Below are 16220 nucleotides of genomic sequence, written 5' to 3'. Positions count from 1 at the left end.
TAGATGGGGTGTCCACTTGAAAACTGGAAGGTTCCCTTTTGGGGTGGGGAAAGCTTCAATGCTTGTCATAATCCTGAGAGTCGAGGGGGATTTTTTGGAAATGATGGTCCTGACCTTTGGGGTTATCTCTGTCTCCTAGCTCCAGTCAGGTAGTAGCCACACCTAATTGACTTTCTTGCTATAGAATTTTATCTCCCCTTACTCCTTGGGTATGAATAGTGCCTTGATTCCTCAATAAGTCTGTCTTGTTATCAAGTCATCTTTGGTTTTGCTTCTCACATGAGGAATTTATCCTAAGCTTCATGTCATCTAAAATATATAAAACTGTGCTACCATTTTTAAATTTAGGTTCCTATCTTTTTCTTTTTTTTTTTTAATGTGTCACCGACAATGTTTTTTGAGTATTATATATACCTTTACTCCATTTCTCCCATAAGCTCTGTGGTTTTTATTGTGATTTTGCATAGCACAATGAATTTTAGGGACAAAAATGTTGTGTTAATAATAATAGTTAGGGGGCAGCTAGAAGGCACAGTGGTTAGAGCACCAGCCCTGGAGTCGGGAGTACCTGAGTTCAAATCCAGACTCAGACACTTGACACTTACTAGCTGTGTGACCCTGGGCAAGTCATTTAACCCCAATTGCCTCAGCAAAAAAATGATGATGATCATGATGATGATAGTTAGCATGTACATGGCATTTACTATGTGGCAGGCATTGTGCTTAGTGCTTTACAATTGTTACCTCATTTGATTCTCAAGATAGTCTAAAAGGCAGGTGCTACTATTATCCCTGTTTTACAGATGGGGTAACTGGGGCAAGCAGAGGTTAAGTTACTTGCCTAGGGTCACATAGCTAGTAAATGTCTGAGACTAGATTTGAACTCGGGTTTTTTGGATTCCAGGTCCAATGCTCTATCTACTATACTGCCACAGTGGATAGTTATAATTATTTCTGCCTCTGAAGTAAATATCCCTTTGTAAAAGCTAATTGATGTTAAAGGGTTAAATGGAATTAGTGAACACTAGTACTAAACAGTGTGGGGAACAGTTAAGAGAACAAGGTTAGTAGAGGCTCAAGTCAATGGCTTTAGAGAGAAAAAATGCTCTATACTCTCGGGTTACCCTAAGTCTCTAGCGGGGTAATGCGATTAGAAAAGCTCTGGGAGGGGGATCCAGAGCATAGATGCTACATACAGGTGAGTCCCAGAGACTTGTGACTTGTCCAAAGTCACATAAATAGTAAGCTACAGAAAAAAGGACTTAAGACATTCAGCATGTCTGCAGAGGGATAACTAGGAATAATGGATGGGAATTTGAGAAGTAGATTTCATTTCAAAATGTCAACCAGAAATAAAGAGAAATAACAAAGTAGCAACAACAAAAGTCTGAGACAAGAAAAGTGTAACTTGCGAAACCAGCAGCACCAAAGTACTGGGATGCCTGAGAGGGGCAGAAGGGGCAGAGTTCAAATATACTTCAACAGAAAGGGTGTTTCATGGAAGGCACAGGCTTGTGAAGCTATTACATAAGTTATTTTGCAAAATAGCTGAAAGTTCATAGAGAAGAATAGGAAGGTTCAGGAAGTGGTGAAAGCTGGTCAGAACAGAGGGCTTCTCTTGCAGTAACAGGAAGTTTCCAGAGAAAACATAAGATTGGCTCCATCTGGTTTCATGGTGTCAGGGTCAGGTAGCCCCTCTGATGGCTGTATTCAACAAATATAAAAGAAAGAGCTCTAATAATGTGAACTTCCTGAAAATGGAATGTTATTGTTACTGTTCAGTCATGTCTGACTCTTCATGACCCCATTTGGGATTTCCTTGGCAAAGATACTGGAGAGGTTTGCCATTTCCTTCTAAAGCTCATTTTGCAAATGAGGAAACTGAGGCAAACAGGGTTAAATTACTTGTCTAGGGTCATACAACTAGTAGTAAATCTCTAAACCCAAATTTAAACTCAGGTCTTCCTGACTCTAGGCCTGGTCATCTACCTACTGTGCCACTTAGTAGGATGCTTCAAAAAAGTATAGGTCTAGTTGCTTGAGCAAAGGCTATGTGACCCTCTGACAGGGACATTGCAGGGGGAGATACCTGCTAAGAGTAGGGGATGGGGAATGGAGCTGGATGTGAAGAGTGCCTTTCAAATATAAGATGCTATAATGATGCCCTTAATTAGACTTTGGTCCAGAATATACATACTTACATGTACATTTTCTATATTCAAATCCTGACTAGCATTCAAAAAGGTTTTGCTTGGGATTGTCATCATGGGCTATGAAGTGGAACATAGGAAGATCTGAAGTTGAACTTTACCTGTGACTCACCAATTCATTCAACAAATATTTAATGAGCATATATTAGATGCATTGCTGTGCCTGGTGCTCTAGACCAAAGCTTCTTAAACTATGGGTCACCACCCCCATATGGGGTCACATCACTGAATGTGGGGGTCGCAAAAAATTTGGCAACTGTAAAAGATTAAGTCTACCTATTTTATATACCTATATACCAGGGATCATGTAAAAATTTCTCCAGCGAAAAGGGGTCGAAAGTGGGAAAAGTTTAAGAAGCCCTGGTCTAGGAAATGCAAATAAATGTGAAGGATTTTAGGGACCTTTGAACTACAAATCCCAGAAACCTGTGCATTAGTTCAAAAGGTTTTGGCTGGCTCAGTTTGAAGGAAGGATGGCAATCTCATTAGCCTGATAGAATGTAAGCTCTTTGAGAACAAGGGTTGTTTCCTTCCGTCTTTGTAGCTACGGATGTGCTGGTAAATGTTTAACAACGTGCTGGGGAGGCCTGAGTAATGTACTGCAGGATACCATTTTGAGTTTAATCTGTTCAAAGTAATCATTAACATTTTCTCCTATTTCTTAAATCTAAACGGGGGTGTGGGGGGGTCAGAAAACTTTGGCTTCAGTCCAAATCCAGACAACCTCTTGTTATTGTATGATCTGCAGGCAAAGAATGGTTTTTATGTTTTAAAAAATAGGTTATGGGCTGGATTGGGCCCCAAACCATTTTTTGATGTCCCTCTCTAGTCTAGACCAAGGCTTCTTAAACTTTTTCCACTCTCGACCCTTTTTGGCCTGAGAAATTTTTATGCGACCATGGGTATATAGGTAAATAAAATGGGTATACATAATCTTTTACCACTGGTCAAATGTTTCATGACCAGCACATTCAGTTATTTGACACTATATGGGATCCCGACCCACAGTTTAATAAGCTTTGGTCTAGGCAATGAACAAGTAAATAAATCCCTGTTTTGTTGTGGATTTTCAAGGTGTAAACATTCACACTGAAAATTTAACAATCAGTTCTCTTCCCCTTTAGAGTTGCCTCCATACCCTATTTGTATCTCCAGAACCCTGTACTGTGCTTGGCACATAACAGGCACTAAATGCTTGTTGATGAATTGATTGACTCAGATTAGATCCAGCAAAAAAAAAAAAGTGAGAGAAGAAGAAAATGGGGGCTATACAGCTACCCATGCTAGTGCTACTATTCCTAGCGTTCCAGGGAGCACAATGGAGGAAGTGGGTGGCATCAGAGTGGGCCATGGGAAGGTTTGGGTTGAGGGGGAAGGGAACAGTCCATGGTGGGAAGGGGTGTGTGTGTAAAAGGATTTTGTATAATAAAGGAGGGGCATTTCAGGATCATTTAGATGGGCTGGGTATAATTCGATTTGGTGTTTTTAAATCTTTGTCTAATGAGTGTGGGAGGGGTAATAACATCACTAGATGTTCAATCTCAGGGCAATGTCCTCTTTTAGGCAGCTCAGGCTGGGGACTAGGGTAGGGACCTGATGGAAGAAGTTTTCTCTTCTATCCCTTCAAGCATGTCAGGCCAAGCCAGGCTATAAGCAGAGGAAGCAGGAAGAAATGATATCTCTCTGTCCCCTGTAAGTGGGAAGAGGTCTGCCCAAGAGATCTGATCAAGGAAATAATATTGACCAGAGTTTTGAAGTCAAAGTTGTTTGTTTTTACACTGTTGTGATTACTGTATAATTTGCTCTCCTGGTTCTGTTCCTTTCACTTTACATCAGAGTGCTAGTCTTCCTAGGTTTCTGAAACCAGCCCCTTCATCATTTTATTAACCCATTCTTAACACCCTCCACACTGACTCCAGTCTACATTCCTGAAACAAAACGCAGATGTTAAGTTGGAGCAGAGGTTCTCTAGGTGTGGTCCTATGACCCCTGGAGATCCCCTAAACACTTTCTGTTCTTGAGAAAATTTCAGGGGGCCGATGAGTTAAAAATTATTTTTATGATAATACTAAGATGTTATTTATCTATTAAAATATTATTCCCTTCTCCAAATTTTAACAAATGTTTTATTCTTTTCTTTTTCTGCATCCCTGTCATTTCTCAAACTATTTCTCTAACCTCCCCCCCCCCCCAAAGAATTCTTCTTTTGAAATAAAGTAGAATCAAGCCAAAGAAATCAATACATTGGCCATGACTGAAAATATATGCAGACCTATGGTCTGCCACCTTTCGGAAGAGGCGAGAGACATACTTCACTGTCAGTCCCCTGAAGTCAAGATCAGAGTTGTGAAGTTTGTTTCCGTTTTCCTTTATTATTGTGCTAAAGGTGTCTCCTCGTCCTGGTTCTATTCACTTCGCCCAGTCCCCTCAGCCTTTACCTTTAAATCTACCCTACTGGTAAACACCAGGATCCTGGAAAAACCCGCCCCTTCCCCGAAGCCACGCCTCCCCCGGCTTCGGGCCGGCTCGCAAATGTCAATCCTGTGACCAATCAGAGGAGTTTGGGGGAGGGCAGTACAGTCGCAGGAGCCAATCGCTTGAGAGCAGAAGCCGGGCTTGCCTAGGCATGTGGGAGCCTCTGCCTTCCTTGCGACCACGTGGAGGCCGGAAGAGGGACTTGCGGGTGTCCGGTAAGCTGTGAGGCTGGGGGGCTTGGGGCCGGAATCCAGGGTTTCTGGGGAGGGGACTCCGGACTCCGAATGAGGGAAGAGACCCTAGGGAAGCGGCAGGACCTCGGGGCAGGGTGGGGTCGGGGGCGCGGCTGGGTCGGGGACGCCGTTCGGGGAGCAGAGACGGCGCCCGGAGGCGGGCAGCCCCCCGCCCTCCCCACCCCCACAATCGGGCCCCTGCCCAGCCCTCTTTATGACCTCGCCACACGTAGCGGGGCAGACAGAGCCCCCTTCAAGAAGGGGGGGCCGGGAGAGGTTCCAGCCTGTCCCCGGAACTGGAGGAAAGAACATTACGGGACATCTCGGCCAGTCATTTCATTTTACAGAAGAGGAAATGGAGGCTACCCCCTTTCCCCGCTCGTGAGAGCTTAACGGATTTCTCTAAGGTCAGGGCCTACGCAGAATTTGAACTCAGGCCCCCTGATTCGTAGTACAGCAGAAAGCATGGGCTCGAGGAGTCAGGACCAGGCGTCAGATGCCACCCCTGATGCTTGCTACCTGTGTAACCTTAGACAAGTCAGGTAGTCGCTCTGGATCTTTCAGTTTCTTCATTAAATGAAGTGGGGTTGTTCTCTCACATCCCTTTCAGCCTGACCTTATGACTCCAAAGCCAGTGCTTTTTCCCTAGAACCACACTGCCTTCCCTGGACCTCAATTTCCCCTTCTCTAAAGTAGGGAATAGGTCTAGATGATCTACAAGGGTCTTTGGGAGCTTTAAACTTCTCCTGGGCAGGTCAGTGGCTCCTTGAAATTGGGTTTCCAGTTCGAGGGCAGCATTTGGAGCCCCCACAGTGATTGTTGCCCACCTCCCTGGAGGCTTTGCTCTTGGGCACTCAGCCCTCATTATCATTAAAGCTTTTCTGTAGGTCATATAAGATTACAAAAAGGTCAACAATTGAAAGAGACTTTAGCCATGATCTAGGCAACCTCCTAATTTCACAAAGGAAACCGAGTCCTAGAGGAGCAGAATGACTTGACTGAGGTTATATAGGTAATAAGTAAGAAAGTCAAGACTTGAACCCAGATCCTGGGATTGATTACAGATCCTATTTTATCATAAGGCTTCTCCTTCAAGAATCTGGACATGCCAGAATTCTGGAGCAAAGGTAGTGGTGAATTGGGTACAGAAGTCTTGGTGTGATAGAAGAGGAAAGAGGCCGGACCAATGATTCTTTCTTAATAAGGTCCCTCAGAGGTGAGAGCTGGAGTGTTTCTAGTCTAGGCTGTTTGTCAGAGCATTAGTCACTCAAAAGTTTTGTCAGCACTAATCATAACTTACTCTGAATCATGAGAGCCTATCCTTAATGAGGTCATACTTACTGTATTCTTACTATTCAGCCTCACCTCCTCACTGTGGGGTGAAAAGAGGTCCTGGAAACTTTTCATTTATTGCCTAGTAACCTGAAGTCTAGAGAGCTTAAGGATTATAATAGAATGAAATTTTAGACTTTAGGATTTGGAAGGGACCTAAGGTAGAGAGAGAGAAATTGAGAGAAAGCACTCTGCGCAGGAAATCAGAGAATCTGGGTTCCAGCTCTGCCACTGTCACTGCCACCTGTGTAGTGCTGGGCAGATCACTTCATGAGTCTCAGTTTCAATATCTGTTAAACAAAGGGGTTGAAATAGATGACCTTTGAGGTTCCTTCCAGCTAGGAATCCATGATTCTCCGTGCATAGTCCAGCCTCCTGCTTTAGCAGATTAGGGACAAAACCGTTCCAGAGGGTTTGGTGGCCAGAGTCGGTAGTCTTCTGACCCCCTACCCCAGTCTAGTGCTTTTCATATCATCTGGCAGATGGGTGGCAGAAAGTCCAGAATGTTAATCTGGCTCCTTGCAAGCCCTTGTCCACTAAATTCGGATTTTCTCAGACTGTGTTCATGAATAACATGGATTCCCAAAACTCTGAAACTTGCCTGCCAAAGTTACTTTATCTCCATCTGTGTCTTCTTGTCCATCGGGACTTATATAGGTGATCTTACTGAAACAACTCAGTTTCTTCCCTACTTATAAACTTCCCAACTCCCACAGGGCCTAAAGAGGGTCAGGTGACTCATGTTTGGTTAGTTTCCAGGTGACCAGATAATTGTGTTGGTTTTACAGGATTAGGAACACGGGAAATAAATGTGTTTTATCTGAAGGTAAAGGGAGCATGTTAAAAGGGTTGCAGTTCCCCTGGCCACTTCCAGTCTGTGTTTTTAGAAAGCCAGTTTCTGATGACCAGCTGACAATGAGGGGAGTGGGAGATTAATAATTTAATCTCTTGGTGTCCCTCTTTTCCCATTTGCCTCATAGGAAGAAAAGGCGCTGCTATCAAACTCTTTAAAATGATATCTTTGCTACTTGGCAAATAAAGGAACCAAGGCCTCCAAGGGCTAAATGACTTGTCCAAGGTGACATGGCTACCACCTGCTGAGTGGCAAAGCCAGAAATAGAACCCAGGTGTCCCTGACTCCTGTCCTGTGATTTTTTTTTCTATTACACTTCTACTCTAAATAAGATGCGAGTAATGTACCCACAAATTAGTGTAATGCAAATGTATCATCTGCTGTACCCTACCTTTCTGCTGCTCATCCCTGTTCCCCTAGAGGAAACACTTGGTCCAGCTCAGGCTCAGGATCAGTTCCTTGTAAACACCAGGCAGGACAGATAGGATCTGAATAGAGGTAGGAAAAAAACCAAACCTTCTGGCCACTAGGATTTCTGCCTGCTCTCTATATAACCGAAGTACCACCCTAATTCAGCCAAACATGGTCTTTAAGAGAAATCTTTGAGATAAGCCCATTGTTTCAGGGTCAAGGAAAGTAACAAAATCCCAGCTCTTCTATTATATTACTACTGTTCTGTGATTTGCCCCCAAATCACCTTCAGGGCTTCTATTTCCTCCACCATAGAATGAGGAGAAAACTCTCAAGGAGATTGAGTGACTTGCCTGATACATGGTCTAAGGTTAAGAAGTAGGAGTCAAAACCAATTCTTTTGACCGCATGTACACATTAAAATGTGTAAAATAACAAAAAGGCAAAAATATGGGTTTGGTGTGATATAGATTGAGTTAATTAGAGAAGACATCATTAGAAGAAGTGAATTTTGACTATAGTTTATAAACAAGGGATTCATAGAATCTAGAGATAGTAGGCAGTGCAAACCAGGGAGAATTACAATTGGATAGAAATGAGTATGTTGGTCTGGTTCTAGATCAGGGCTTCTTAAACTTTTTCCACTCATGACCCCCTTTCGCCTGAAAAATTTTTACATGACCCCAGGTATATAGTTATATAAAATAGGTATACATAATCTTTTACTGTTCCCTCAACTCCCACATTCAGTTATGAGACCCCACATAGGGTCGTGACACACAGTTTAAGAAGCTAAGTTCTAGATGACAAGGAGAAGAAATAATTACACACTCACCTCTAATCTAAGTACAGGGGTTATTCCCACCAAATGATTCCAGGAGACATGTGCTGCTGTCTCACTGGCAGTTAAATCCCAGTCATGAGACTGGATTTGGGGAAGCAAAGCAGTAGAAATAACCCTAACCCAGGAAGTCTATATCCTGATTATAGAATCATCTTGGCCCAATCCTGGTAGGGTTGCTGGAACCTTTTGTAAGCGGATCAGTTTGGGTTAAGGAGGTCCCAGATACTTCTGAGCACAGGTCATGAGTAAAAACTTTGGCCTGGGGCTCCCACCATCCTTGATTGGTGAGTGTTTTACCTGGCTCACTATCTCAGGTAGGCCCCAGACCATGTTTCCTCTTCTTGGCAGGCATCTTGCTGCTATGTCTACTCTCTCCTCATGACCTCTCTTCCCCGTTTCCAGTTCTGAATCCATAATCAAATCAATAGTGTCTTAGCTTCTGGAAAGAGGGTGTATAACTCAACTCACTAATACTTTTTCAAAATTGAACGTGCCTGTCCCAGGCCATCACTCTCCTATTAGTGTTGTCTCCTATTAGAATTTAAACTTCTTGGGGCAGCTAGGTGGCTCAGTGGATAAGAGCACCGGCCCTGGAGTCAGGAGTACCTGAGTTCAAATCTGGCTTCAGACACTTAACACGTACCAGCTGTGTGACCTTGGGCAAGTCACTTAACCCCAATTGCCTCACTTAAAATTAAAAAAACAAAAAAAGAATTTAAACTCCTTGAAGGGAAAGACTGTCTTCTCTTTTTCATTTGTAGCCCCAGAGCTTAGTATGCTGTGTACAGGCATGTAATAAATGCTTTTTCATTCATTTGTTCATGAAATAGTGGAATTCCTTTGCAGTCAGGGTCCGCACTAGTTGATTTTTCAGTCATTCTAGTTGTCTCTGTCTCTGTGCCTAGCTCCTATCACTGGAAAAAGAGGCCTGATCTAACCAGCTTGCATCCATGAGCAAGTCTTATGTGGGGTTTGTTTAGTAACAGTGGAGGAATTGGCAAGCAAGTAAAACTCGAGCTAAAGGATCAGGCATAGAGCGTACCCATTGTACCCGGGGGGAGAACTGTTCCCTTCTATCTGATTTGAGTCTGGAAATCTAGCCTTTAAATTTGGCTCTGATATTTACTATGTGTGTGACCCTATAGTAAATCTATCTTACTACAAGGCAGTTTGCCTTCTGCGATTCAGTTGATGAATCTAAGAAATGAGTGGGGAGGGGTGGATAAAAACCATTCTATGGTCCTTTCTGGCTCTAATGATCTAATGAGCTCTAATGGTTACTCTGACTTGACTTCCCTTTTCCTTGTTCGCCTCTTCTTAGGATGCTGAGCAGAAGTGGGCCACAGCCTGGGAGAGAGATGACCACCCACGTTCCCCTCACTGAGCCGTCAGGAATGTTGCCAAGAGAGAGCTCCAAGTACTTTCAGTGCTCAAGCACAGCTTTGACCAACTCCAGTGGTAAGGATATGCCTCGGTGGTGGCACAAGAGGAAGAGTCGGCGGCACCAAAGGTTCATGGTACACAAGGCCCTTCTAGAGAAGCGAGGGGTGCTGAGTACACCTCAGGAGTCAGAGGGCACCCTCCAGTTGGCCAGATCAGAGGTTCTGGAGAACACAGGGGCCACCAAGTGTAGTACACATCAGGCTACATTTGAATCCCCTGGTACCCAGCCTAGAAAAAAGCCTCTTCAGAAGATTGAAACCAGCAAGGTCACGACCTCTGGCCATGCTATGCCCAACAAGTGTGTGGCCATTGACTGTGAGATGGTGGGCACTGGCCCTGGTGGGCGGGTGAGTGAGCTGGCCCGGTGCTCAGTAGTGAGTTACCATGGGGACGTTCTATATGACAAATACATCCGGCCTGAGACCCCCATTGTGGACTATCGCACCCGCTGGAGTGGCATCACCCGACAGCATATGCAGAATGCTATCCCCTTCAGAGTGGCACAGAAGGAGGTATGAGAACGGCTAGGGAAAGCTCTGCTGATGTGCTAAGTATCGGGGCACCCCTGTGAGCTTGAGATTCTTCCTCTCAAGAGGGAGGAAAAGTGGAGGCCAAAAAAACAGAATGGGGAGGGTCGAGTCTTCCTCTGGCCCTACTTCCACCTTTTTCACAGACCTTGTTAGTATAATCAATAGCAAAGCCTGAATCCTTCCCCCCCCCCCCCCCCCCCCCCCCCCCCCCCCGCCACACACACGTTACCTGAGCCTAGGGCAAAGAGTAGTAGAATTTCTGACAATTGACTTGGTTCCATCCTGTGAAGGATAGTCTTGTCTCTTCAACTACACTTTAAGTTCCTTTAGGACCAGAAATGATCTCAGATTATCTTATGCTCTAGACACTCAGCAGTGTCATGTGGTACAGAGGGAGCTGGCCTCAAATCCAGGAAGACCTAGTATTTCTACTATTACATCAGACTCCTACTGGCTGTAACTCTGGGCAGGTCATTTCACCTCCCATTTCTAGCTCTTCAAGACTAGAAGTTGCAGAGAAGGGCCAACTTGTGGTAGGAGGGAGTTTCCTCTTCTGGGAGTTCATTGAAATCATGGGTCCATCATAGCACCTTCTTGCACACTGTTGGGTGTGTTGTGCTCAGTCATTGGCTTTTGATAAGTTAATGAATGCAGGATAAAGAGAAATCCTCACTCCACTTGAAGACATTGTCTCAGAAGAAGATTCTTTGGAAGAAGACAGGTTAGGCCAGAAGAGAGGGGAGGTATCAAAACCTGTTCTCAAAAGCTGGGGAATTAATCAGGATCAGGAAGGAGTAAGTAGGAGAAGCCAGTTATCAGAAAAAAGCAAGTCATGGCTTTGTGACTAGCACTCTTCCAGATGCTGTGAAAGATAGAGGAGTCAGAAAGGACAGGGTCCTTTGTAATTTGTAATTTAGTCATTCATAGTATAGTTAGGGGGATACGACTTGTACACATGCCAAACAGGTGACCACACAAGATAATCCTGTTGCTAACTGGCAATTACATAGCGCTTTAGGGTTTGCCAAATATTTTGCACATAAGATTTCATTTAGTCTTGTGAAGTAGGTTGTTGCTATTTTTCCCATTTTACAGATGAGGAAACAGACCAAATGAAGTTATGACTTACCCAGGATTTGAACTCAGGTCTTCTTGACTCTACTCTATCCACTGTCTGACATCTGAGTTTGGGGAAGGGAAGAAATCAATAAAAGAGATGTAGAGGGTCAGCTAGGTGGTGCAGTGGATAAAACACCAGCCCTGGATTCAGGAGTACCTGAGTTCAAATCTGGCCTCAGACACTTGACACTTACTAGCTGTGTGACTCTGGGCAAGTCACTTAACCCTCACTGCCGTGCAAAAATAAAAAAAAAAAAGGAAAAAAAAAAGTAGAATAGTACCAAATTGCAAAATGTAGTATTTCCAAGTAAGAGCCCTAAACAATCAGTGTATCCTCTTCATAAAAGAGGTATCAGACTCTACTCTTGGACTAGAATGATTGGAGCAGGTGTGGGGGGATGAATGCGGGTGGTTCTGGATCCTATTACAAGCCTATTCTCTCCCTGGGGCATTCCTTGAACCCTTGAAAGATGCAAGTGTTCTTTGGTTGAATGGTGAAAATCTCACTGGTGCCTTTCACATTTCTTAGATCCTTAAGCTGCTGAAGGGCAAGTTGGTGGTGGGCCACGCACTCCATAATGACTTCCGGGCCCTCAAATACTTCCATCCCCGGAGACAAACTCGGGACACCCTTTCTGTCCCTAGCCTAATCAACCAAACGGGTTTCCCTATCCGAGCCCAATCCTCTTCTCTCAAGAACCTGGCCCTGCAGCTGCTGAACAAAAGAATCCAGGTTTGTGGGGTTGGGGGGAGGAAGGAATGGCCAGACAGATGAAAAGAGAGTTCATATTGTGAAGTGGGAGCCTGTGGGAGCATCTCAGATGGGGTGGTAGCCTCAGGTGTGGTTACAACCTGAAAAAGTGACGTGTGTGTGTGTGTTCTGATCATAGGTCATGAGTTTAGAGTCTCATTTTATAGATGAAAAAACTAAGATCTAGAGATGTGAAATGATGAGTCATAGATAAACAGTAATGGTGGAATTGGGATTTTGAACCCTAGCCTTTTATCTTCTGTCCACTACTATTTGTGGGTTTACTTTTCCTTGTAATTCCTTTTTCCCCAAGTCAAGCCCAGGATCCTTTAGGCAACGATCTCCCTTTTTCACAGGTCTCAGTACCACTAATTCTGTGACTTCCTTCCCCTTTCCCTACCTCTCCCCTATTTGTGCCCTGGAAGATCCCAGATCCTACCCTTATTGGAGGTTCTTTCTCAGCCCCCAGTCTCCCCCAGCTTCCCATCTTAGTTCCTGTTCTATTTCCATCTGGATTTAGCCTAACTTATCCGTCCCCTAAAAAGACATGGAAACTAGTCCATCCTCTTTAGGAACAACTTGTTAAAATGTGTGCCCCTTCATGGTACTAAACAGAAGCCCCCAGTGCAGCCTATATGTCTGTTCCCTGGAAACTCCCATCGATTCCTTTTTCCTCTGCAGGTGGGCCAGCACGGGCATTCGTCTGTGGAAGACGCCATCACTGCCATGGAGCTCTACCGGCTGGTCGAGGTGCAGTGGGAGCAGAAGGAGGCCAGCAGCCACCCCTCCAACTGTGAGGACAGCCCTCAGGATAGTGGCACAGACATCGAGCACTACATGGAAGACCAGTTCTGGCTAGAAGATCAGACTGAAGGCTGTAAATGATGGAAAGGCTCCCAGGGTGGGAAGAGGATGAGCTGCTGTGGGTAATCCAGTAAAATTGGCCTGTCATGTGTGTGGGAAGAATGGCTCTTCTGGTGCTCTGGCCATGAGGCCCATTCAAGCCAATTGGGCAATGACTTGATTTGAAGAGAGCTCCCATTTGGCGTCCTTTGTCAGGCGGTAACATGAGAATGCTTTGGCTTCTAGGGGGACGTGGACTGGGGGCCTTCCCCCAACCCCCACCCTGTCTGGACATTCCAGGAGCCCCTTACTTTGAAGACATATTAGTAAATTGTCTAACCAGCCTACTGGGGAGGAAGGCTGGGGAGGAGGTCATATATCTTTTGGTGTGTCCTGGTGAAGGTATTTTGTGGAATTCCCAAGACACTCCAAGAGTTTGTGTGTTCTTCTTGGGCCAGTGATGCACAGTGGCCCTGCACCACCTCCCTTCCTCTAAGTTATTCTGGTTTTTAAAATAGACTGTGCACACCCTGATCCCCATCTATGAAATGGGGGTACTTGCCATTGCCATTCAGGGGCAGGCTACAGATACAGGGAAAGAACACTGGATTTAAAGTCCATGGACCTGATTTTATGTCCTCTCTCTTGTCACCTGCCTCTGTGACCTTGGGCAAGTCACTTAACTAATCCAAGCCTCAGTTTTCCTCATCTGTAAAATGAGGGGGTTGCACTAGGCTGCTTCTAAGGTCCTTTCTAGCACTGATCTGTGATCTCAGGGAGTAGAGGAATTACAACTTGGGTTAAAGGTGCTATAACAGAAAAAAGTAGGAAGTTCTCTAATCCAACCAAGCTTACAATATAGGGCAAAAAAGAGGAGTTTGTAACCCAGTCCTTTCTGAATTCCTACCATCTTTCCTGTAGGACCAATATGGATGCTGCAAGGGAAAAGAAACCCACCCAGAAGCCCCGCTATGGTGACTGGGTGTCATATAATAGAGAGGACTAGCTTTGGAGTCAGAACTGGTTGGAATCTCATTTCTGCTGCTTACTCTCTGTGTGACCTTGGTTAAGTCTTTCACTTCTCTTTGCCTTGGTTTTCTTTTCTGTAAAGTGAGAGGGTTGGACCGATGTCTTAAGGACCAGTCCATCTCTGAAGCCTTCTACTATCCTGTGATAGTTCATATGACCTGGTGACTTTATTGATAAGCTTTCTTTCTCATTTCCTGGAATTACAGGAGCTGCTCAGAACACCTCTCTTTGCTGGTGTGTTGGCAGGAGCAGGAGGAGAAAACTGCTCAGCTTTCAGTATTCCTAATTGTTCCTCATTCAGTTTTCCACATTTCTATTGGCTTGCATCAGGAATTCTTCCCCACCACTGGTGCTGAATTCTTAGAAGGGGTGACCCCAAGAAGAGAGGCGTATTTGTACATTTGGGCTTTCCTGAGTAAAAATGCCATCCTGTCCACTTCAGAGAGTATTAGAGAGCATCTCACTGTCTGGATGAGGAAAGTGAAACCTTGAGAGGCATTGACTTGACCAAGGTCATCCAGCAAGTGGATCATAAAACCTATTGAGTGGAGAACAAGAATTTACTCTCTGGTTGGGGTTGTTTGAAGAGTACGCAGTCCTATGCAAAGATCATCCCCTTTTGATTTGATTCATTATTAGTTTTGATGCACATTGTTTGTCGGTAATTTACTTCATTTTTAAGAGCATATCCTTTTCCTGCATTCTTTCCTCATTTTTTTCTTGCCCCTTCCTCCTCTCACACCCCTCCCTTCAATTCTTCCATCTTATTCCTTTTGTGTTGTTTAGCCTTTCAAGTGCCATTATACTCTTCTGCAGAAGAACACTTTTTAGAGCCAGCTGCTGAGCATGCTAGGGTTTCCAAGAAAAGCATTGAGAACCCTTAGCTTAGAACTATTTATTGTTTAGACTTGAATATTCCAGCAGGTGCCATTTGTGACCCAGGCTCAGATGTGGTCCCTGCCTGGTGGGCTTATTTATTTTCAGTTCAGGCACTGGAGCACTTGTGCCTCATAATTACTTAGTAGGACATTGGCCTGGGCTGTTGGGAGACTAGAGATACAGTCCTGACCCTCTTAGTTGCCTGAGACCCTCATCCTCTACCCCTCAATCCTTGCCCCCACCCAGCCAGCAAGTGATTTACTCTTTATTCTGGTTCTTTATTTAACTGGTGTGGGAGAGGGCAAACAAGGTTTCTTAGAGGTAGGATCTTTGTGGCAACTAGGGACATTCTTTGTTTTTGTATTTCCAAGCATAACAGTGCCTGGCACATGGTAGGCACTTAATCAATGCTTGTTGATTGGCTGATGATAGTAGCTATAATCAACTTTCACTTATTTGCTTTTTCCTGCATCTTTAGTGACTTAATCTGGGGTTTCCTTTTCCCTAGTACCCAACTGGCATTTCTAGGGAATGAAAATGGATTTTCATATGAGCCTGATTGAAAGATGACTTAGATACAGATGCAGCTAAGAATGAAATCACATGATGCATTCCAAAACCAAATATCAATTGCTTTTGGGTTATCTGTTCTTATTAATTTTTTTACCACTGCTTCCATCCATTATTGCAGACTATTGAAGGTTGACTATAAAAATTTTATATAACACTGTAATTGATTGCCTTTCCTGAGGAGTTTCTTCACTTAAATTGTGGAATGCTAGTCTTCCATGAGTTTGTAGCAGGCTTGTAATCTGGTCTGAAAAGACCAACTTCCTAGCATTTAATACTGGAGCAGCAGATCCTGTGGCTTTCTGGGGCTGGTTTCCTCTGAGCCTCTCCAGTTTGGCTAGGAATTATTGCAGTGGAGTCATTGTGCCTGGGACTGACCAGTAGAAAGCAGAAAGCAGGCTGGAAGATCTTGGATTGCTGGCTGGACAAAACAGGGAGGGATTCTTACATTCTGATGTCCATTACAGTGGTTGGTGGGAAAAGGGAGGGACTGGGAGAGATTTAGAATGTATTTGAAACCACCTATTCGAAACTTGCTATTGACTGAATAAAGCTTATTTGAGAATCCCTTGCTGTGTGTGTATGCATGTTCTTGATTTAACTTTTTATTTTCTAACTCTTCCCTTGTAGGGCCATATGGAAGGCAAGAGGGTGAGCAGCAGTAGGCCCCTTGTAGAGGATGGGACCTGTTTCATCTG

At 44.3% G+C, this 16220-nt stretch overlaps 1 protein-coding gene across 1 annotated transcript; it reads left to right on the top strand.

The window, feature by feature from the left end:
- The first annotated feature begins 4852 nt into the window (after positions 1-4852).
- Positions 4853-16087, top strand: AEN (apoptosis enhancing nuclease). The gene is made up of 4 exons (XM_043990247.1): positions 4853-4900; positions 9680-10313; positions 11980-12183; positions 12883-16087. Exons 2-4 carry the CDS (start codon positions 9681-9683, stop codon positions 13084-13086), a joined length of 1041 nt encoding a protein of 346 aa, XP_043846182.1. The 5' UTR covers positions 4853-4900; position 9680; the 3' UTR covers positions 13087-16087.
- Positions 16088-16220: the final 133 nt, after the last annotated feature.

The sequence above is a fragment of the Dromiciops gliroides genome, chromosome 2, assembly GCF_019393635.1.
Source record: "Dromiciops gliroides isolate mDroGli1 chromosome 2, mDroGli1.pri, whole genome shotgun sequence".
In the NCBI taxonomy this organism is placed as follows: domain Eukaryota; kingdom Metazoa; phylum Chordata; class Mammalia; order Microbiotheria; family Microbiotheriidae; genus Dromiciops; species Dromiciops gliroides.
The sequence above is the reverse complement of the archived record's forward strand: the minus strand, read 5'-3'. Positions and strand labels throughout refer to the sequence as shown.